At 45.5% G+C, this 22,563-nt stretch overlaps 1 protein-coding gene across 1 annotated transcript; it reads left to right on the top strand.

The window, feature by feature from the left end:
- The first annotated feature begins 280 nt into the window (after positions 1 to 280).
- On the top strand, positions 281 to 22,085 carry CPA2 (carboxypeptidase A2). The gene is made up of 11 exons (XM_003921000.4): positions 281 to 345; positions 2,388 to 2,469; positions 3,135 to 3,269; positions 4,149 to 4,244; positions 6,865 to 6,966; positions 8,974 to 9,072; positions 10,746 to 10,856; positions 11,991 to 12,081; positions 13,628 to 13,827; positions 16,297 to 16,381; positions 21,862 to 22,085. Exons 1-11 carry the CDS (start codon positions 281 to 283, stop codon positions 22,047 to 22,049), a joined length of 1,254 nt encoding a protein of 417 aa, XP_003921049.2. The 3' UTR covers positions 22,050 to 22,085.
- The last annotated feature ends 478 nt before the right edge of the window (positions 22,086 to 22,563 follow it).

Here is a 22,563-nt window from a genome sequence, read left to right as displayed (position 1 = left end):
TTTATGTTCTCAATCATAACTATATTGCCCTTGGTATGCTGTAGCAATTTTGTTCTCTTTCTATCAAAGTTTTGTTATTTTACCCTAGGAATGGAAAATGTACAAATTGATGATATCACACAGGTGGGTGTTTACAACCTTGACAATTTTACACACAGGTGGGAATTTTCTCATGTGGGAATTCACTTGAGTTTGCAGAGGGCCAGCAGATCGCCCTCAGCTGCCGTCCTTATAAAGTTCAGGAAGGACTCTGAATTCTAGACTCCAGGAAAACCTGGCCATGAGGTTGATCCTGTTTTTTGGTGCCCTTTTTGGGCATGTCTACTGTCAAGAAACATTTGTGGGGTAAGTTATGCTTTCTGGTGCTTCTTTACATTTTACTAACCTGATGGATGGAGGCTCTCATTTGATTGTTATGAAATAAATGGGTATACACGTTCAGTGTTTTCAGAGAAGTTCTCAGATTTGGGGATAGGTCGATAGTGGGAAAAAGAGGAGTGGATGATCAAAAAAGAGATGAATGACACTTAAAGGAATGGACAAATGTGAAACCTGAACACACATAACCCTATTTCTCTCTGTCCGTATTAATTCCCCCCCCCACCCCGCCCCAACCCAGTGATCAGACTGTACGGATGCTAGACATCAGGGAAAAATACAGCTGTGTGGCCATTTGTTTTAGGCAACTCAGTGGATGTCAAGGCTACTCTCCCACGTCCTCCTGCCCTTTTGGGCTTTACCATCCAGTTAGCCCTTGTCCCCTACCACCGCCCCCCCCCGCCATCTTTAGATTCAGCATCTAGTTGGTGGAACCTCATGAAGTGGAAAGGCCAGGGCTGTAGATTTCAGCTCAACTCCTCCTCTCTTGGCTTGGGAGGACTCATCTTTGCTCCGAAGTACTTCGCTCCATGACTCTATGAATGGCTTTAGGCAGCATTTTTTGAAGAGTGTTCCAGAGAACTAACAAAGCAGTCAAATAAATTTGGTCCTAAAAAGCCACTGGCCAAACAAATGTTGGAATCACAGGGTTAAACAAACTATAGGATTTCTGGGAGCTTTGGCTAAATCAATGTACATTATAAATCTATAAGAGGCGATCTAGGTTGCCGCATGTACTTTTTTTTTTTTTTTTAAATCATCAACTACCCCCGCCCCGGGCTCACTTTCTTTCTCTTTCTTTCTTTCTCTCCTTCCTTCATTCCTTTCTTCTTTTTCTCCTTTCTTTTCTTTCTCTCTTTCTTTCTTTCTCTTTCTCTTTCTCTCCTTCCTTCCTTCTTTCTCCGAGTAACTCAAAGAACTGCTATTCTTTAGAACACACACCAAGAAATATGAGCCTATTGTATTACTTTTCTCAGTGCCTTCCCATTTTAAAGGAGGACTCCTGGGAGTCCATGCATCAACCAAAAGTAATGCGACTTGAATGGAAGAATTTTCAGACCATTTGTGGCAGACGAGCCTCAGAGAGCTCACATTCCATCACTTCTGTATTCCACCAGAGTTCACAGGAAATTGCAGGGGGCTGGGTTTCTGAAGACCCAGATTCTGGTCCCTGTACATGGCTCATTGTACTGATTCCTTCCCCAGTGCACAAGCAGATGGGGCAGTGACTTAGGAAGTCTGCTTACTTGGAGAATGGCTAGAAAGGGGAACCTCTGTTACCAGGGAAACTCCCCCTAAAGATACAAGCTTGATTGTTTTGAAATTTCTCTTTTCTGTTCATCCTTTATTCCCTATTAAGGGTGTGTGTGTGTGTGTGTGTGTGTGTGTGCGTGTGTGTGTGTGTGTGTGTAAAGACAGGCACAGCATAATTTGTCAAGGTCCCAACTATCCCTGGCCATGCCCCACAATGGACCACATGAATGGGGTCTGGGGATAGAACCTTGATACGTTTTCAGTTGACAAAAACAAAAAACAAACAAAACTCCCAAAACCATTTAAAAAAAAAAACAAAACCTTAGGTCTACCCACACATGAATTGTTTTCTCTTACAAGCACCAAGTTAATTATTCCACTTTTGAAAAAACTTACTTTTGAACAACAGGAACAGGCAAGTTTTAAAAGCCAACACTTCACGAGCAGCAGGTGTTATTTTACAAATACTCATTAGCTAAAGGAAAGGTAACTTTAATGGCAAGCTTCCTGCTAGGAGCAGGTACACCTCTTAATTATTATTTAGATAACATTTCCTGGGAGGAAATAACGCCATTCTATCACCTTCTCATTCTGGCGGTGTGGGTTAGTATACTATTGATTAGTTTCTGGATTGTCACAGAGATTATTGACTTTTGCATTAATCTGTTACACACAGAGACTAACAGGAGCAGAAAGCAACAGGATACTGTCCAGGTTTTGCTTTTGAGGTCACATTTGTGGTTAATTTTCTTTAGAGACCAAGTTCTTGAGATTGTACCAAGCAATGAAGAACAAATTAAAAATCTGCTACAATTGGAGGCTCAAGAACATCTCCAGGTATTTGATCTAGTGGGAGTTTCTGTTCCCAGAATGAATACGGTTAAACATGACTGAGATCTAATTTGGACTGTATTTTGACTCCCCTGACATAGTGTGAAATGCTAACTTGCGCAGCTGGGATTCTGAAACCCTGGGCTCTAGTCCCAACTACACGACATTGGACAAGTCACCTACCTTCCCTGTGTCTAATTTTCTCACTCAGAGTAGTGGCGATAAATAGACCCTTCTTCTATCTCTCAGGTTTATTGTAGGAATAAAAAGAGATATCAAATGTGAAAGTTACTTTCAAAAATTAAACACCTTTAGTGCATATTTCCCTTGTAAAATAAATTATAGCATTTATATCCTATTATTAGATGAATTGGATCACTGGAATCCCAGCTTAAAAAAAAAAAAACCTGCCATCATTTTAATAATCTTTTCCTTCTGCCAGTTTTAAAATCCAGCCATGGGGGGAGGGGAAACAATTCAATGCATTTGCTGACACGTGGATATTTAAAAACCCTTGTTGCAATATCATAGTGATTCCACAATGGTTCTGAACTTGTGGGCTCAAGATAAAATGGATGCAGATTGATTTCTTGAAATGTATCAATGCTGAACTGTCTATTCCCCAGAATAGTCCCATTCATTGCCTTGGGTTGGACTTTTATCCTTTTCAGCTTGACTTTTGGAAATCACCCACCACCCCAGGGGAGACAGCCCACGTCCGAGTTCCCTTTATCAGCGTCCAGGCAGTCAAAGTGTTCTTGGAGTCCCTGGGAATTGCCTACTCTATCATGATTGAAGATGTTCAGGTAATTATGCCACAGACTTGCCTTCCCGAGGCTTGCTGGGCCACATGAACGTCAGTCCAGTTCCATCCTCTTTGATGGCTGAGTACTCTCTGCAGGGAAGGGACCTGAGGGTGTCACCAGGACCTTCCAGCAGTCTGGGCTCCCCTTGCAAGGTGCGTAGGAGAGCATGTCTTTCTCTCTTTTGCATTTGGCACATGCCGAATATGGTAACAAAGAATTTAAGGGAAAGGGCAAAAGAGAGGCTACAGCATGAAATATAAAGTGCACACCAAAGGGTGTCAGACAAAAGAAGGAAAAGAAGGAGTCCCGCTGTTTCCCAGGCTGGAGTGCAATGGCACCATCTAGGCTCACTGCAACCTCCACTTCCTGGGCTCAAGCAATTCTCCAGCCTCAGCCTCTCCAGTAGCTGGGACTACAGGCATGCACTACCACACCCAGCTAATTTTTGTACTTTTAGGAGAGGCGGGGTTTCCCCATGTTGCCCAGACTGATATCGAACTCCTGGCCTCAAGTGATCCATCTGCCTTGGCCTCTCAAGTTGCTGGGATTACAGGAGTGAGCTACCGCGCCTGGGCTGATTTAGTTTTTATTTAGAGGTTAACTCAGACCCTGAGCTCCCAGAAAGGTAGGATGAGCCATAAGATCGTGCCTGCAAACCCACCCTGGTATACTGGCAGCATCTGGCTGGTAGGAAGTTCCATTAATGCTCCATCCTCTTTCATAGTGGGGTTGGAATGAAGGAAAGTCATGATCTCAAAGCCTACAGGGCGAGAAGAGGAAAGCTTGGTACTGGGGACCCGAGTGTTACCCTTTCCTTCACAATTACAGACTGAAATGCATTGATATAAACCAATCATAGATAGAATTGTTTTATCTTAGGTCCTGTTGGACAAAGAGAATGAAGAAATGCTCTTTAACCAGAGAAGAGAACGGAGTGGCACCTTCAATTTTGGGGCCTATCATACCCTGGATGAGGTAGGTGTTTCAAAATGAACATCGCAGAAACGGGCCATTCTCTAGTGACAAAGCTTATACTTCCACGTGGCAGTATCTTTTAATTTAATGGCCTAGAAATTATTCTCTTACTATTTTCTAACTTCTCCAAGATTCCCTAGGATTTCACAGCCAGTACCAATGTCACTGGCTTCACACTTACTCCTGCTTAATGTAGGACCTGAAGTCCACTTGCCCATCTCAACAGCCACCCACTGTGGAGTGTCTAAAGGGAACTCACAAGTAGCCTCCTCAGGATGCTGCTCTTGCCCTAAGTCCCCTTGCTGACTTCTGACCTGTGCTGCCCACAAAGCCAGGTAAGCCATCGTGGCTGCCAAGGATGATGCAATCAGGGCACAAAGCCAGGTGAGAGCTGTGCTTCCAGGCTGCCACTGATGATGGAAATCAGGGACCACTGTGACACCTCTGACTTCTGTCCAAGTGTTACTGGTGGAGGGTGTCCAGGTTCTTGGCGTCTTGAATGAAGAATTAGACAAAACGCACAAATAAAACAAGGAAGGAATGAAGCCACAAAAGCGATTTTTATCCAAAACAAAAGTATACTCCACAGGGTGGGAGCAGCCAGAGAATAGGGGCCCAAGAGCCCATTACAGAATTTTCTGGGATTTAAATACCCAGTAGAGCTTGTCCATCGGTTACTTGGTGTACACCCTGTGTAAATGAAACAGTAGCCTTCCATCAGTCTGATTGGTTGCAGTAAGTGGCTAATCAGAGGCTGAAGTGAAGTTACAAAGTTATACTCCTACCTAAATAAAGACTTGGCTTGCAACCAGCCTGAATGTTGCCGGAGGGGACCAATCAGAGGTACTTGGTACTTCGAATTTTTCATTTGCCCAGTCGAAAGAGGGGGTGGCACAAAGGGAGCAGCCTCTGGTCCTTTTGTTACATGGGCAAAAAGTTGGGGTTTTCTTTTTGATTTAGTTCTAGGGAGTCAGCCTGAATTGACCTTAGATTCCCTGCCTCCAGACCCTTTTTTTTTTTTTTTTTCAAATTTGTGAGACGGAGTTTTTTCTCTTGTTGCCCAGCCTGGAGTGCAATGGCACTATCTCCACTCACTGCAACCTCTGCCTCCTGGGTTCAAGCGATTTTCCTGCCTCAGCCTCTCGAGTAGCTGGGATAAAGTATAGGCACCGGCCACCACGCCCAGCCAATTTTGCGTATTTTTTTTTTTTTTTTTTTTTAGTAGTGACGGGGTTTCACTTATTGGCCAGGCTGCAAACTCCTGACCTCAGGCAATCCACCGGCGTCGGCCTCCCAAAGTGCTGGGATTACAGGCGTGAGTCACCACGCCCCGCTTCAGACTCTGTTCTTCTGCCTCACAGGGATGTTCTCTCTAAGACCTCATGGCAGCAAAGCCTCATGGAGTCTCTGCTGTCTTTCCTGGGCTGGCATCTGCTGCTCCATGCTGCTTGGAGACCTTGGGCCGTGCTGCATTTACTTCTGTGACACAGCTCTTCTCCAGGCCCACGGGAATCTATCCGCACTAACTGATTTAGGAGTCGCGGAATGGAAAGGGGCCAGAAGGGATGGCGATTGTAGGGTTAAGGGGTGGCATGGGGACCAGGAAAGAGCCAGGGAAGAGGTATCTAGTAGGTATCAAGTCTCCGAGTCGGCAATATTTGAATGCAAAAAGCTTTAAACATTTTTTTCTCCTATTTGATGGGAAAACCTGATTTGACCTAAACTCATTTGGGAGCAAAATCTGACCTGAACTGCCTCACTGCTCATTTGTTTCACTGCCAGAAATATTAATGTGCTTGAAGACGGAGCAATGTCCCATGTGTAATACATAATATATACTTCCAATTACCTTTCTAAAATTCTCCCCTGGAAAAAAGATTTTACTTGAAATATATATGGCCTCAAGGGTTTCAGATAGGGACTGTGGACCAGCACAAGAGAATAAGGAAGAAAAGGAAGTAGAGTAAACAAGATGCTCTCCCTCTCCCTCAGACGAACTGATGTCTGTCTCCCACGGACTGCAAATACTGGCAGCAGCTGGAGGGACTGTCTTCCTCCTGCTAGCTCTCCAAACACGTCTCAGTCCCAGCAATGGACGTCTCAGTCCCTGCTAGCGCCCGGACACGTCTCAGTCCCAGCAATGGACACAGCTCGGACTCCTCATGCACAAAATTTCAATCAGCCTTGAAAATAGGAGCTGGAGTAGCCGGTGGCTTTAGTGCGTCTGCGGCAAAAACCCCATTGTCCCCAGGCCTGACTTAGCCTGGAGACATTTTGTAGCGCTCCCCTCTACATCCGTTTTGGGGTTCAGGGGGCACTGCTATTTTTGTTCCTCTGCTAGCAAGGGTGAGAAACCCCACCTCAGGGCTGGGGTCGCCAAAAGCCACAAGTACGCCAGGGGAAGTGTGCCATTTTGCTTTGCACAAAACTGCGAAGAGCTGGCTGGGCTGCAGCCCCCGCAGACGCGGACTCAGCAGCACTCAGCTGGGATGCAAACCCTCAAGAGGCGCTGCCCTCTCCGCTGTGTCCCAAGGGAAAGGGGAAAATCACCAGGGGGTCAGATCTCCTGCATCAGATGGTTCACTCGCAAATGTCTATTTATTCACTTGAAACATTTCAGATTTCCCAAGAAATGGATAACCTCGTGGCTGAGCACCCTGGGCTAGTGAGCAAAGTGAATATCGGCTCTTCTTTTGAGAACCGGCCGATGAACGTGCTCAAGGTACACGGGGCAGGGGCGGTTCTTCCTCTCGGTGTTTCTAGAATCCCCCTCCTCCCAGGCTGGCCGGCAGTCCCAGCTCGAGCTACAGAGCTGCTCCTTTTTATTATTTATTTTATTTTTTTCTTTTCCTCCTAACCGGTCCTTGCTGGTTTTGAGCATCCACTCCCCCACCCCCGCCCCCTTCTTTTTCTTTCTCTCTGTTCCTGCGCAAGCTGACGCAGGTCTGCAGGAGGGAATTAATGCTTGCGTACTGAGAGATGCGCTTCGGAGGAACCGGGACGAACGCGCCAATAGGAGCCGAGGAAGGGGGAGGTGCGGGCCCGGGGAGGTCGGGGGTGGGGGTCTGTAATTCATCAAGGTGGGAGTTCTCTGCCTCCCCTTCTTCTCTTTTTTCTTTCCTCTTTAAAAACACACACACACACACACACACACACACACACACACACACACAGTTAAAAAAGAAAAAGCACTAATTGCCTAAGCTGCATTTTTTTCTTTTCTTTTCTTTTCTTTTCTTTTGTTTGGTTTTGTTTTTTAAAGAAGAGTTCTCGTAGTATGCAGAAGGATGATGGACAACTAAACCCTAAACCGCAAAGACAAATGCCCCGAACGAAGGTCTTTTGAAAAAGGATATAGCTGAAAAAAGGGGAGGGTTTTACGCCATCTCGTAATCTCTGACAGTCTTTGTGCACAGAATTTCAAGCTTTGCACTTTGCCTTAAAAACAGTGAAAATATTCCCCCAGATTTCCTAGAAAGAGTTTGTTAAGAGAGAGAAAAAAAAAAAAAATCAAAAAGAGGTAATGTCACAACTCCTGGCTAAATTTGGAAACGTTATGGCTGGGAACCAACTGACTAACCGGGACAGATGGATTTCTCCAGAGCGTTTTTCCCCAGAGCGTTTTTCCCGAAGCAGGCCTGAGAGGAGTGACTTGCCTGCTTTATACCACTGGGATACATTTGCCAATGTTTACCTCCCCCCTTTCTTTTTATTTCCTCTACCCCCTCCCCCCAGTTGGGTCAGAACATCCCAGATTCTCTTCCACTTTGGGCCTCCCTGGCTTTCCCTTTTCCTGGGTGGTTTGGCGGTGGAGGATGTGTTTTTGAAAGTTCCCTGCTTTTTACATTTGAGCTCTTTAGAGGAAAAGACACAAAACCCTTTTAACTAAAACTCCTAGAACCCATGAACTGTGATTTTTTTAGCAAGGACTTGCATTTCTCATTTACCTTATCTGCTGTGTTTAGAACGCTGCACAGAGATAGAAGTTGATGGTGCAAAAATAATCTTTTCCTCCCCATTTACTGATCCAATTGGCAAAGCCACTGTTTCAAATAAAACGAAGTCACTTAGATGATAAAATTAAAACTCTGGAAAGTACCTCCAGAGAGGCTTGCTATCGTGTTTTTATGAAGGTATCAAAAGGTTATCACAAGCATTTTTAGAACAAAACAGTATTATTGCATACATTTGGGATATAGAGAAACAAAAGAAAGAGAAAAGAAAAAAATCCTCATAATTCTAATTCCACAACTGTGGGATCATACTTATTAACAATCTGTTGTATATTTTTTTACTTCTTTCTCTGTTTTCTTTTTTCTTTTCTCTCTTCCTCCTCTCCTTTCCCTTTTTTTCTCCTCTGTGTTTACATAAATGAACTCGTTTCTTTAAAAATTAAAATGAAATCCTGTAATCCATTTCCCCCCAATTTTCAGCGTATGAAAATAATTTCGTGTCATTACATTGTCTACAAGGATTTTTTTACAAACATCGGAGGAGAAGTAGTCTATACCCCTCAGCCTGCATTGATGCTTGCATTCAAAGAAGGGGACAAAAGAAAATTCTTAAATGAGAAGAGTTAGTTGACATCATCACTGTGTGTATTTCCTTCTCTGTCAATCACATCAAGAACAGAAAGAGGGACCGAGAAGGATGGTCTGGGGTACAGAGGAGGCGACTGGGTGACATGGCGCCGGTGGGGCCGTTCACGTTGCCACGCTTGTTCTTGCAGTTCAGCACAGGAGGAGACAAGCCAGCGATCTGGCTGGATGCCGGGATCCATGCTCGAGAGTGGGTTACACAAGCTACTGCAGTGTGGACAGCAAATAAGGTCATTTTACCCAACATTCCTCACTTATTTTGCCTTTCTGGGATCAGGCCCACCGAGACCCACGACAGTCCCAGTGGTCTCGATGGCTGGCGCTCTCAGCCAAAGCCCTTCTCTTGTCGCACGGGCTGGCAACAAACCCGGGCAGCCTTTTTTGGTATTGCCCCATCCAGCACCCCAGTACCCTCCCCTTGGGCAGGCCACTGTGTGCTCTGTTAAAAGGCACCACGATGTGATAATGGCTGTTGAATGAGAGACGGGGGTTGGGGGAAGGCTCAGTGAGCTAAAGAGATCGAACGAGCGGGAGGCCAGGGAGGACCCTTGGGAGCCAGATTTCAGCATAAGAACCGACTAGAGAAAAATCTCTTTGCTGCCTGAAACCCTGAGGGCTGAGGCGTGATGTGCTGGAAATTTATAAAATCATGAAAGGGGCTCAGCTGGGAAATACAAACAGGTGCAAGAAGAGTTTAACCCACAGATCCAAAGTGAAGTTAGTTAAGGGTGTTCGGGTTGTTGTGAAGTTTTCCCAAATTTGATTTTGAAGGTAGGGTATAGTAAGACCTCTCTTCCACAAGTTTATTGGCATTAGAGTCAGGACATAGGGCTGGGTGTGACCTAGTCTGGTATTTCATAAGTAATTCAAAAATGACGTGCTATAAATCAGAATGTTAATTCATGAGCAGAGGAAATCAATCCACATCAGATCATTCAAGCATGTGCAACCACGTGCATACCGACTGATAAATTTTTCCCTTCAATTAAAATGCGGTTACCTTTAGGGTATTATGAAATGGATATTTAACAGTTGAATAATAATGCCTTAGGATGGCTGAGCACAGGAAATGAATAAATTTTAATCCAGCAGAAACTTCAACTCAACTGGAGTTGAAGGCAAGTAAAAGTGTAATTCCCCAAGTGGAATTTAACTGGTTCTCTGTGTCTTTAACAATTTCTCTAAATATTTAAGTAATCTGATGTTGGTTGTGAGTTCTTTTGGAAAGTTACCCCATGTGGGGATTAAGGAATACCAAACAAAATTTGTTGGTTGTGTAGGTCTACATAAGTAACATATATCATTGCCAGCTATTGCAAAATTAATAGGAAGAATGCTATTGCTTTTGAGAAAGAGTAGATACATGATATCTAATTTTTACTCAATAGAAGTAAATGATTCTGATCAGAAATAAAAGTATAGACGCTAGCATAGTCAACACATTAGCATTGCCGGAGGCTGGACTGCAGGGTGCCTGGAAGACCTTCCTTGACCAATAGTGATTCCTGGTTCACATCTGGAAAAGACACACTGCCTTACTATTCTGTCCTGTGTTCCCCACAAAAGGGGAGTGTCTGGCCAGGCGCAGTGGCTCGTACCTGTAATCCCAGCACTTTGGGAGGCTGAGGCGAACAGATCACGAGGTCAGGAGTGACAGTGCGTCAGCCTGACCAACATGGTGAAACCCCGTCTCTACTAAAAATACAAAAATTAGCCTGGCATAGTGGCACATGCCTGTAATCCCAGCTACTTAGGAGGCTGAGGCAGGATAATCACTTGAATCCGGAAGGCAGAGGCTGCAGTGAGCTATCATGCCACTGCACTCCAGCCTGGGCGACAGAGTCTGTCTCAACAAAAAAAGGGGAGGGGGTGTGAGGTTGACATGTATGTTGTTTTTGCTCAGATTGCCTCTGATTATGGAAAGGACCCATCCATCACTTCCATTCTGGACACCCTGGATATCTTCCTACTGCCAGTCACAAACCCTGATGGATACGTGTTCTCTCAAACCAAAGTAAGCCTGGATTTTTCCCCCCCTTCTTCAGCAAGGACCTAAGGAGATGCGTAGGAACTTTAAAAGCAAAATAAAAGTCATGATTCATTTCTTGATTTACTCTAAATGGAATGCCTAACTTCTCAGTAGTGGCCCAGAAATAAGGGATAGAGAAGTGGTTATAATCACATTTTATTCCAACACATGACGTCTTTACTTGTTGCCTCAGCCAGAGCTCATTTCAGCTGTTAGGCTGGGCTATTAGAGCTCAGTGTTCAGCGTGAGTCACCTAGGAGATTTGTTCCAATTATCTCTGCGTTTTTGGTGATAGGATTGATAGAAGAGAGGAGGCGGATGTTACCTGCTGACAGTCAGATTGCAGTAGGATTTAGGTGGGCAGTACAGTGCGTCTAGCATTTTACTTACAATCTGTGGAAGAAATCCTCCCTAATATCACTAAAAAGAGTTACGTAGTTTTTTTTTTTCTTTCCTTTAAAATCTCATTACAATACACTATTGTAGCAACCATGACCCCACATATATTCAAAATGAATGAGAGCTTCAAGTTTATTTTTAGAGATAGCTAATAACTACCATAGCATTTTCAAAGAAACTCATACTAATACTAGTACTCATCCCATGAGATAGTGTGTGAATCAAGGGTTCCACAGTTAAGCCTAAGAAACACCACCCACCATATCCATTTCTTAGAGGTTCGCAAAACAAAACAAAACAAAAAAAAAACAAAAACAAACAAACAAACAAAAAACAAACAAAAAAAACAAGACGTTAACAATCCTTGGAAGTTCTGAAGTAAGTTTACCAAGTTCGCCCCATATTTTCCGCAGAGTGTCATTGCAGAACCCTCTCTTCTGCTTTTTGTTGCTGCTCTTGGCCTCGGACAGAGCTAGGGTTCCATGGCACGTGTTTGGCAGGCGTTCGTTTGAGGAGATGGGGGCGTCTTCATGTCTCCCTTTGGTGAGATGGCAGAGAAACTCCCAGCAGAACCTGTATGAGGACTGTCCACCTCCTCCCCAAGCCAGGGGAAACGAGGGTCCCGGAGAACCAGGGAAACGGACAGAATTCTAAAGGAACCTTCTGATCAGGCTGAGTGACCTTCTTTTTTCCCTGTGCTTTTTGGGTGGGATCTGAAAGAACCGTATGTGGCGGAAGACCCGGTCTAAGGTATCTGGCAGCTTCTGCGTTGGTGTGGATCCTAACCGGAACTGGGATGCAGGTTTTGGAGGTGAGCGGGGACTCGCCCCCAGGGACGGTCAGCGCGTGGTCTGGCCCACAAGCTGGGTGCAAATGGCTCTGCCGTGCGTCAGCCGGCTAAGCCCATTCAGGATTCAAGCCATTTAAAAATCTCTTTGAAAAACACTTAACTAAATTCCCTTCATAGGAGCACGGTGCTGTCACAGAGCTCTGAGCAGCATTTAATATATTTTGCCTCACATCTTGGTTTTCCCACAAGCTGTCGCCCGGTGAGCCACCTGAGCAGCCGGCCGGAGGAATACTTAGCGCAATGGCAGGAGGACTCCGGAAGGCCGGAGCCCACCACTAGAGGGGGTTAGGATCTATTCTGGGGAGAAGCATTACATCATCTATGGATGCTTCGAGAAGGAAAACGAAAAAGCAGTACACACAGGATGAAGAAAGTGACTTCCAAAATAGATTTAAAAATCAGATGTGAGCTTGCTGCTCTGACTCTGTGACAGCTCTCGTGTTTTGGAGTTCCGTGGCAGGCCAGCTAGGGGCTTCTTCATGCCTTCAGCATAAAAAGGAAATAAGGCTACTCCTTATTTTTCAGTAACCATAAAATTAAATTTCTCCCCCCCCCCCTCACTAGGCTACAGTAAGAGTGAGGTCAGGAGCTGTGGCTTTTTCGCTGTGGTATTCCTAACACCCAGCACAGTGTCTGCAATCGGGAAGGCAATCACTACATGTTTGTAAGGCAAATTAATTAATTAAGAGTTGTGGAACTCAGACAGGACACTCTAGAGAACTGCTACGGGATATGGATGAGTGGCAACTGCATTCATTGCTTTTACGATTCTGCTTAGTGTAAGGGAAAAAATAAAGCACAATATTGAGCGATTCCCCACAGTTCAATGTCAGCCTCCTCCCAAATATTATTTTCATTAAATCATTTTAAAATAAGGTGATATTTTATCTGTATCACATGGGGAGCCTAGGGAATCTAACCCCTACTCATCCCCTGGAGGTTTCTCTAGCAGTGAGAGCCCTGGCCAGGCCTACAGTGGACCCATTTCAGTGGTCTTGAGCCACTCTAGTTGCTGAGACAATCAAGGCCAAAGGTAGCCTTGCTGTTAAATATAGTCATGATTTCCTCACTGCAGAAAGGGTGTCAGAGGTTCCTTGCATTTGTGGCTTTGTGCCTTGGAAGTACAGATGCATAGAATCTTCTACTTTTGGACTATAAGAATTGGATGAGATCCCAGAAAATGAATTTGCTAAACTCCCACCCAATGCAGGAATTCCATCTATGATATTAAACTAGTTTTTCTTCCAACAACTCCTATAGAGAGGAGATGATCTAATTAGATGGCTCTTTCTACTGTATAGAGGAATCACATTTTTTGAAAAAGAGATGTGTCCAGAATCACTTCAGTTAGGCTTTCTTGACTATAACCTTTGGAAGAGATTTGATATGACACAATGACAATCTTGCCCTGACTTCCAGAGGAAATTAGTGATGCATGGTGACCTCTTCCTTACAGTGCCTTCTTAGCATGCCCTGTCCTCACCGGGTTACTTCTGCATCTCCTCAGGACCTGGAGCCAGCAGCAACCCTTGCTCTGATTCATACCATGGACCCAGTGCCAACTCTGAAGTTGAAGTGAAATCCATAGTGGACTTCATTAAGAATCATGGAAAAGTCAAGGCCTTTATTACCCTCCACAGCTATTCCCAGCTGCTCATGTTCCCCTATGGGTACAAATGTACCAAGTCAGATGACTTTAATGAGCTGGTGAGTTTCTTTTATTTCAGCCCAGCAGCAAATATCCGTGGTGGGAACAAGTCAGTTTCAGGCATGAAGTCATGCCCTGAGGTGGAGGCGTACCATTCCAATGGTAAATGAGACATAAATTCAACCACTGAGAAGATGATGATGCAGCCAAAGGTTTGAATGACTGGTTATGAACTTTCCTAAATTAAGTTTCTTTGGGAAATAGAATTCATGAAATTATTGTTACCTTAATCTAGATGAGCAGGAGCCTGGTTTGATCATAAATTCCCGGAACATGCTTTCTGTTGCATGGGGCGGGGGGGGTGTGGTGGGGGGTTGGTGGGGGGAACCTTAGGTTTGGATATGAGGCTCTTGGATTGGTAGTTACATGCTCTAAGCTAAGCAATTCTGCTTCTCAGCAACTTGCCTTATACTTTCCTGGGGCCTTTGGCTCTTTGATCTACCATGATGATGCACTGATGTCTGACATTGGAGGTAAAAGACTCACTTCCCCAGCTTGATACGTTCTGTCATCCTTCCTGTTCAGGAATAAGCCAGTTGGCCCCAGCCTTAGGTCAGATGGTGATATCTCAGGAGGCTATTCACAATTGAGCAAGAGCTAGCCCCAGCTGAAAAGAATGTGCAGACATTTCCAATTTGGCTTTTAGGCTTGGCTTGTGAAACCCATGTGCTAGAGATAAGCCCAGAATTGGGACTTTTTTTTGGTCAATTTACCTTCAATTAGATTATTGTCAGCAGCCCCATGCAGAAATAGACTAAATTATTCCAATTCAAGTGTGCCTTTCATCTTGTCAGTTAGATTTGAGCTCCGTGAGGTTTTGATGGTGAGTATTACCATTCAAGGTCGTATCAGGGAAAAAGAATGTTCTAAAATGTTCTTTTTGTAGACCTAGATGACCTGAAATTATCTAAACCTGGTGGTCAAACCTCTAGCAGGTAGTCATCTAGCCTGTGATTAGATGGCTTCTTGCCTTCAAGGGAGCCTTTTCTGTGTTGGGGAAGGTTGTTAGGTTGTTAGTGTTCTTCTTCATAGAGAGCCAAAACCTCTGTACAGCAGTTTTCGCCCATCAGCCCTAGTTTATTGTCTGGCTCTACTAAGCAAGTTTATTTCCCTTTGAGAGGTGAATCCACTAATTGCTTGAAGACCACCAGCCTGCTTTTCCTAGCTCCTACTCCTTCTAAATAACCTCAGTTCCTTCAAGCATTCATATGATGGGTTCAAGTCCCCTTATATTCTGGTTGCTGTTTTCTGAATATGCTTTCATTTGTCTGTGTTCTTCAAGGGTAGTGTCTTCAGCTGTTTGCATTGCTGTAAAGAAATTCCTAAGACTGGGTAATTTATTAAGGAAAACATTTTACTGGGATTATGATTCCACTGTCTGGAAGATTGGGCATCTGGAGAGATCTTCAGGCTGCTCCCTACTCACGGATGTGAGCTGGCGTGTGCAGAGATCACACAGTGAGAAAGGAAGCAAGAGAGAGTGTGGGGAGGTGCCGGACTCTTTAACAACTAGCTTTCGAGGGAACTAATAGAGCAAGAACCCACTCCTAATTGTGAGGACGGCACCAAGCCATTCGTGAGGGATCTGTCCCCATGATCCAAACACCTCCCATTAGGCCTCACCACCAATACTGGGGATCAGATTTCAACATGAGGCTTGAGGGGAATAAACATCCAAACTAGAGCAGGTAGCTCCCAGAAGTGAATGTGAAACGTGTGTTGTGGGTTAACCCAGCACAGAGCAGCGTGTGATCCTAACTACCCTCAGCCAGGCCGTGCACTTCTGCAAATTCAGTTGAGGATCACATTAGTTTTTTGGCAGTAGCCCTGTGATGTTGACTCATGTCGGGCTCATTGACAAGAGTAACCGCCAGGCTCTCCGAGGATTCTACCAAGCCAGGTTTCCCCCATCTGGTAATTGTACAGTTGTTTTCCTGGACCCAAGTTCAAGACCTTACATTTATCCCTGACAAGGACAGTAAAGCCTCAATCAGTCAAAATTGGAACCCTCAAATAATGGAAAATATTTTTCTGGGCTCTGCTTCTTGGAAAAAGAGACAACCACAGGGAAATAAGCCAACGCAGGGACCTAGTAAAAGAAAAGTCAACTTCCCACGCATGTCCTGGGGTCAGTCCACATTCTCCTTAGCACCCTTAAATCTACCCTATTTCTATCCACATCCCTGAACGAGGAGAACCGGTGGCAGAATAACGAATCCTTGAGTGTTGCAAACATCGGGATGTTCAAATAGACAACGAGGACCTTCATGTTGTATCTCCGAAGCCAACAGAAGTGAACTTGGGCTTACTTCTTAGTGAAAATGGTTGAAATAAAAGGGTATTGTGTCATCATCTCAAGTAACTAGACAGTCTCGTTAACCAGAGCATTCGATGTTCTGCTTTTGGGCAACTGATGTCCCAAGAGACAAATGTTATCTTCCTAACTTTCTTTGGTTCTCTTACTCTAGAATGAAGTGGCCCAAAAGGCTTCCCAGTCTCTGACAAGCCTGCATGGCACCAAGTACAAAGTGGGACCAATCTGCTCTGTCATCTGTAAGTATCTAACGTGCTGGAAGTTTTTATGAATGACCCACTAAGATGGCAGGCACCATGTGGGTTTGGGCCCAAACTTTCAAATGCCTTCATGTGAAAGGGATCGGTCTTCATTCATGGAACCCAACCTTCTCCAGTTTCCCTCAGGGAATCTAGTGTCCTTCATGAGATACTTACTGTGCGAGGGCCAGAACAAAGAACTCCTTAAATATGTGTTTTCTGCCCTCTCCTGTGCTTGTTCAGATCCTTATAACTCATTCTCATTCCTTAGATTTTCTTTGTCTAAAAATGAGGCTTTATCAAGACCTTGCTCTTTTTTTTTTCTTTTGAGATGGAGTCTCGCTCTGTCCCCAGGCTGGAGTGCAGTGGTGTGATCTTGGCTCACTGCAACCTCTGCCTCCTGGATTCAAGCAGTTCTGTCTCAGCCTCCCAAGTAGCTGGGACTACCGGCATGCACCACCATGCTCAGCTAATTTTTGTATTTTTAATAGAGATGGGGTTTCACCATTTTAGTCAGGCTGGTCTCAAACTCCTGACCTCAGGTGATCCACCCGCCTCAGCCTCCCAAAATGCTGGGATTAGAGATGTGAGCCACTGCACCTGGACTAAGAACTGGCTCTTTTATTATCGTCCCTTTCCTGGCTAAGAGGGGCTCATGCCCTGAGAATTCCATGGACTGTGGGGACAGAATGGGTGTGACTCTTGAAGAGGAGCTGGGTGGTTTGGTGGATAGACTCTCTCACAGCCATGTGTTCATGCAGAGTATGTGGAGAGGGAGGAGGAGAATCAGGAATAGAGGCAGTGTGAGGAATAAGTCTGGGGAGCCTGCCATCACACGTTCTAGGCCCCCTTCTTCCCCAGTGGATTGAGGCAAAAACGAGAAACTACTGCAGTGTTTTGGGAAATCTCAGTGCACCCTTGTGCAGGTTCTGAATCCCTCAAAGGAATGGTCCTTTCCTTATGGACAAAGCTGGAAATTCAGGACCACACAGTTCCAGGCCCCGGAATTCCCTTCCCTAGTGCTCCGATGCCCAAGGATCCTTTGGAAACCAATGCCTTTAATAGGCACCCATTCTGTTTTTTTTTTTTTTTTTTTTTTTTTTTGAGATGGAGTTTTGCTCTGTCACCCAGGCTGCAGTGCAGTAGCGCCATCTTGGCTTACTGCAATCCCTGTCTCCTGGGTTCAAGCGATTCTTGGGCCTCAGCCTCTGGAGTAGCTGGAATTACAGGTGCCTACCACCACACTTGGCTAATTTTTTTTTTTTTTGGTGTGTGTGTGTTTTTAATAGAGATGGGATTTACTGCATTGGTCAGGCTGGTCTCGAACTCGTGACCTCAAGTGATCTGCCTGCCTCTGCATCCCAAAGTGCTGGGATTCCAAACGTGAGCTACCACGCCCGGCCACCCATTCTGTTTGACAGACTTTAAAATTAAGCATCTGTTACATGTTAAGAATTATGCCAAGTACTGGAGACATAATGTGCCCACAAAGAACTCTTTAATAAAAGAGATGAACAGGAAGGCAAATCCACTTTTGTATGATGTGTGCAATAGGAGGTTATCCATGGTACAAAAGTTGTAGAAAGTTGAGGGGATTTGATGGAAACGGAGTCAGGAAAAAGCTCATGTAGGAAGGGGGTAGGGTTGTAAAGACCGATCGGACTGATCACCAGGTAGCTAGAGAGGGGGAAAAGGATGGGGCATTCTCATGGTCAGCAGCCTATGCAAAGGCATAGAAGTATAAAATTGCGTGATGGGTTCTGGGAGCTACAAGCAGGTTGAGATTGCTGAAATGAAAGAGGGAGAGAAAGCAGTTGGGGAAGTTCAGGGTTTTGTGTGCCACGGTAAGGAATTGAGGTTTCACCCAGAGGATTCTGAAAGCCACTTGGAGGTGGGGGGTGGGATTCAGCAGGACAGTGAGGGAATCCAGGCATTGTGTTCAGCTAAAACATGTCGTGTGGCGGATGGAGTGATGAGGGACTGCAGTGGGGTCATCCCATAGGAAGAGGGGGCAGAGTTCAGGTGAGAGACGATGGGCTGAACTACCGCAGAGCCAGTGACGACGGAGGGGATTTGGGAGGTCAAGTCAAGAAGCTTTGTCATTTAGTGGATGGGGAGAGATCCTCACTGAAAGTCCTTCAGTGGTGCCACTCACTGAAGGAGAAGTCCAGGGAGGTGAAAGAGGGGTGAGGTTGCAAAGATAGTGAGTTCAGTTGCACACGTATTGAGGCTGAGCTCCTTGTAAGGTATTCACATGGAGATGGTCTGTAGGCTTTGGACTCCGTGCTCGGGGATTCTGTGGAGAGAGAGATTTGGGAAGAGTTGGCATAAAGCGGGTGGTTGGACCAGTAGTGCCGGGAGAACATTTGGAGTGAGAGGAGCTGTGGGCAGAGCAGGGAGCAAGGTGTTGGGCAGCAGAAGGGGTGAGCACGAGGGCAAGGCAGAAAGGCGGAGAAGCCTGGGTGTCAGAAACCAAGGGAGGAGCAATTATTAAACAGGAAGCAGCGGCCAACAACAGTGAAGGCCATGAAAAGTCAACAAAGATAAGGACGGAACATTTTCTGTTGAATTTTCATCACTAGTTTGTTGGTGACCTTAACCCGGAGCAGTTTCAGAAGAGCGGATAAGGGAAGGAGAGCAGAATGGAAGGCTTTTTTCTTTTTGAGATAAGAAATAGATTTATTGACTATGGGAAAGAACAAACAGAGGGGGAGGTGGAAGATAGAGGAGAGAGAAAAGATGACCAGTGAAGTGGAGTTTCAGAGCTGGGGACAGGAAGACAAACACAGGTGGGCCGGAGTTGTGGCTCAGGATGGAGTGAGAGGAGCATGACTTTGGAAGTGCTGTGGACATGGTATAGCGACAGCCACAGGAAAGGTGACGGTGGGAATCCGCGGGAATCCACCCGTGTTAGTCATGGTTTTCTTTTCTTTCCTTTTTCTTTTCTTTTCTTTCTTTCTTTGAGGCTGGAGTCTCACTCTATCACCTAGGCTAGAGTGCAGTGGGTGCAATCTCAGCCCACTGCAACCTCCGCCTCTTGGGTTCAAGTGATTCTCCTGCCTCAGCCTCCCGAGTAGCTGGGACTACAGGCACGCACCACCACACCCGGCTAATTTTTTGTATTTTTAGTAGAGATGGGGTTTCACCTTGTTGGCCAGGATGGTCTCAGTCTCCTGACCTTGTGATCCACCCGCCTTGGCCTCCCAAAGTGCTGGGATTATAGGCGTGAGCCATCGTGCCCGGCCTTGTTTGTGTTTTGAGATGTTGCCCAGAAGTTGTTCTTTGAATTCTTTCTCAGGGAAGTGTAGGGGAAAAACCCCACACAGCTTGGGTACAGAGTCCTGGGTCCGAGTTACTGCACTGCCACTTTGGAACCAAGTAGCCAATGGTCCAGTCACTTAATCTCCTTGGTTTCTTCATCTGTGAAATAGGTTGTTGAGAGGCTCAAAAGATATTACGTGCAATACAAGTGTTCCCTAATTCTAAAGCACTATATACACGTTGATTGCTAGTTTCCTGGTGAATGCCCTCCCACACATAACTCTGATCTTTAACATGGCCTAACTTTTTTGATCGGATCCTGGTCATTTATTGATGATAGTTAAAATCATAATTGACATTTATTGAATGCCTGTTCTACATACATTATCCTAGCTCCTTCCCTTAATATCTCTGTTTTTATTTTATGTTATTTACTTTATTTAGAGACAGGGTCTCACTCTGCTGCCCAGGCTGGATACAGTGGCAGGATCACGACTCACTGCAGCCTAGACCTCCTGGGCTCCAGCAGCCTTCCCGCCTCAGCCTCCTGAGTAGTTGGGACTGCAGGCATGCGCCACCACACCCAGCTCTTTTTTTTTTTTTTTTGAGGCAGAGTTTCGCTCTTGTTACCCAGGCTGGAGTACAATGGTGTGATCTCGGCTCACCGCAACCTCCGTGTCCTGGGTTCAGGCAATTCTCCTGCCTCAGCCTCCTGAGTAGCTGGGATTACAGGCACGCGCCACCATGCCCAGCTAATTTTTTGTATTTTTAGTAGAGACGGGGTTTCACCATGTTGACCAGGATGGTCTCGATCTCTTGACCTCGTGATCCACCCGCCTCGACCTCCCAAAGTGCTGGGATTACAGGCGTGAGCCACTGCGCCCGGCCCACCCAGCTCTTTTTAAAAAAAATTTTTTTTGTAGAGACAGGGTCTCACTATGTTGCCCAGGCTGGTCTCAAACTCCTGGGCTCAAGTGATCCTCCTGCCTTGGTCCCCAAAGTGTTGGCAGAGAGCCACGATGCCCTGCTACGTAATCTCTTAATCTCAGTTTCCTCATCTGGAAAATGGGAATAATGCTAGTACCTATCTAGAGATTCATGAACCAGTTTAACATAGTGCCTAACACACTAAGTCCGTGGCCAACTAGCGTCATCACAACCATTATGCCATTTAATTCTAACTGCCCTGTGAAACAAGTAGTAATATCATCCCCATGTGGCAGGTGAAGCATCTGAAAATAAATGACTTGCTTTAGGTCACCCAGATAACGATTTACAGGGTTGGGCTTCTATCCGAAGCCAGTATTCTGTCTACAGTGGACCTCTTAATGTGATTGGCTGTGTCGTGTAGCCACAGCAAAAGGTATGAGTTGGTAATTTTGGTCCAGGGAAGATTCAGTTCAAATCAGCAATCATTTAGAATTTATTTTTTTTTTAACCAGGCATTCATTTCCAAGCTGCTCTGCTGTGTGAAGGCAAAGACAAAAGTCATGGGAGTTGACAATATTAATTCACAGTATCAATCGCCAGCCCTACTCTTTCGTGGTACAACCTCCCTGGTCTTTCCAGCCCCATTCTTAGGAACTAGGTGGCTTCCACCATCTGTGCCCCAGTCAAGTCCTCATGTGACCTCTAACTGCCCTTCCTGGGAGGGACCTCAGGGGCGGTCCATTGCTCGGCGCTTGTGAGTCATGACTGACGTACAGGCTAATGCCATCTTCCTTCATCATCTGTCACATCAGCGGCCACACAGATCTCAGGTGCACATTAGTGTGTTGGCCAAACCCACCATGCACAGCAGAGCCTGCTCCACCCTTAATGCTGGTGGCGCCCTGAGGGTAGGGACCGAATCTCTTACTGCATTTGTAATCCCTCCACTCCCACTAGGGCAAACCATGTCTGTGCCTTCTAAAGAAGGAAGTGGTGTTGCCTACATAAGGTGGAGAAGATGCCACGTAGGATGGCGTGGGTAAAGCCAGAGGCTCCTAAGAACACAGAAGGAAGGCTCAGTTTAGTGTCCGCTGAATAACACCTTTTGCTTTTCAAATTATTCTTCTATTTTTTCATAAATGTGACCCTCTACTAAACTCTCCCCGCTCTTATAGTTCACACCTAGGGGCCTGGCTTACCTATGATAGTAGAATTTAATGTAGAGGTTCCATTGCTGTGAAGGCTAGTGGGAGTCGCGTAACCAAACTTGATTCTCATTTGCCCTTCAGACCAAGCCAGTGGAGGAAGCATCGACTGGTCCTATGATTATGGCATCAAGTACTCATTTGCCTTTGAACTGAGAGACACAGGGCGTTACGGCTTCCTCTTGCCAGCCAATCAGATCCTGCCCACGGCCGAGGAGACCTGGCTTGGCTTGAAGTCAATCATGGAGCATGTGCGAGATCACCCCTATTAGGCCCCTGGCGAATAAACAGGAGCTATTAAAATCTCTTTGGTCTGAAGCAAGTTGGGTTGTCTTGTTTATTTTTCTAAGCCTGATCTGGGAGCACCGTTTCTCTGGTTTCTGCTGCCCTCAAACGCAGCAAGTCATAGCATTGTACCCCTTTGTCTTTTTAAAAATCCATCCTGAGGCCAGCCGTAGTGGCTTGGACTTGAAATCCCAGCACTTTGGGAGGCTGAGGTGGGAGGATTGCTTGAGCCCAGGAATTTGAGATCAGCCTGGTCCACATGGGGAGACCCCATCTCTAAAAATAATAATATTAAAAAAAAAAAACCCATCCTGATCAGAGTGCTCCCAACATCATTTGACAGTTTTTTATTGTGTTAAATTACACATAAAGCTGCCTGGGGGTGGTGGTTCACGCCTGTAATCCCAGCACTTTGGGAAACCAAGGCAGAAGGATCACCTGAGGTTGGTTTGAGACCAGTCTGACCAACGTGGAGAAACCCTGTCTCTACCAAAAATACAA

The sequence above is a fragment of the Saimiri boliviensis genome, chromosome 10 (genome assembly GCF_048565385.1).
Source record: "Saimiri boliviensis isolate mSaiBol1 chromosome 10, mSaiBol1.pri, whole genome shotgun sequence".
In the NCBI taxonomy this organism is placed as follows: Eukaryota; Metazoa; Chordata; class Mammalia; order Primates; family Cebidae; genus Saimiri; species Saimiri boliviensis.
This window is presented reverse-complemented; position numbering and strand designations above follow the sequence as displayed.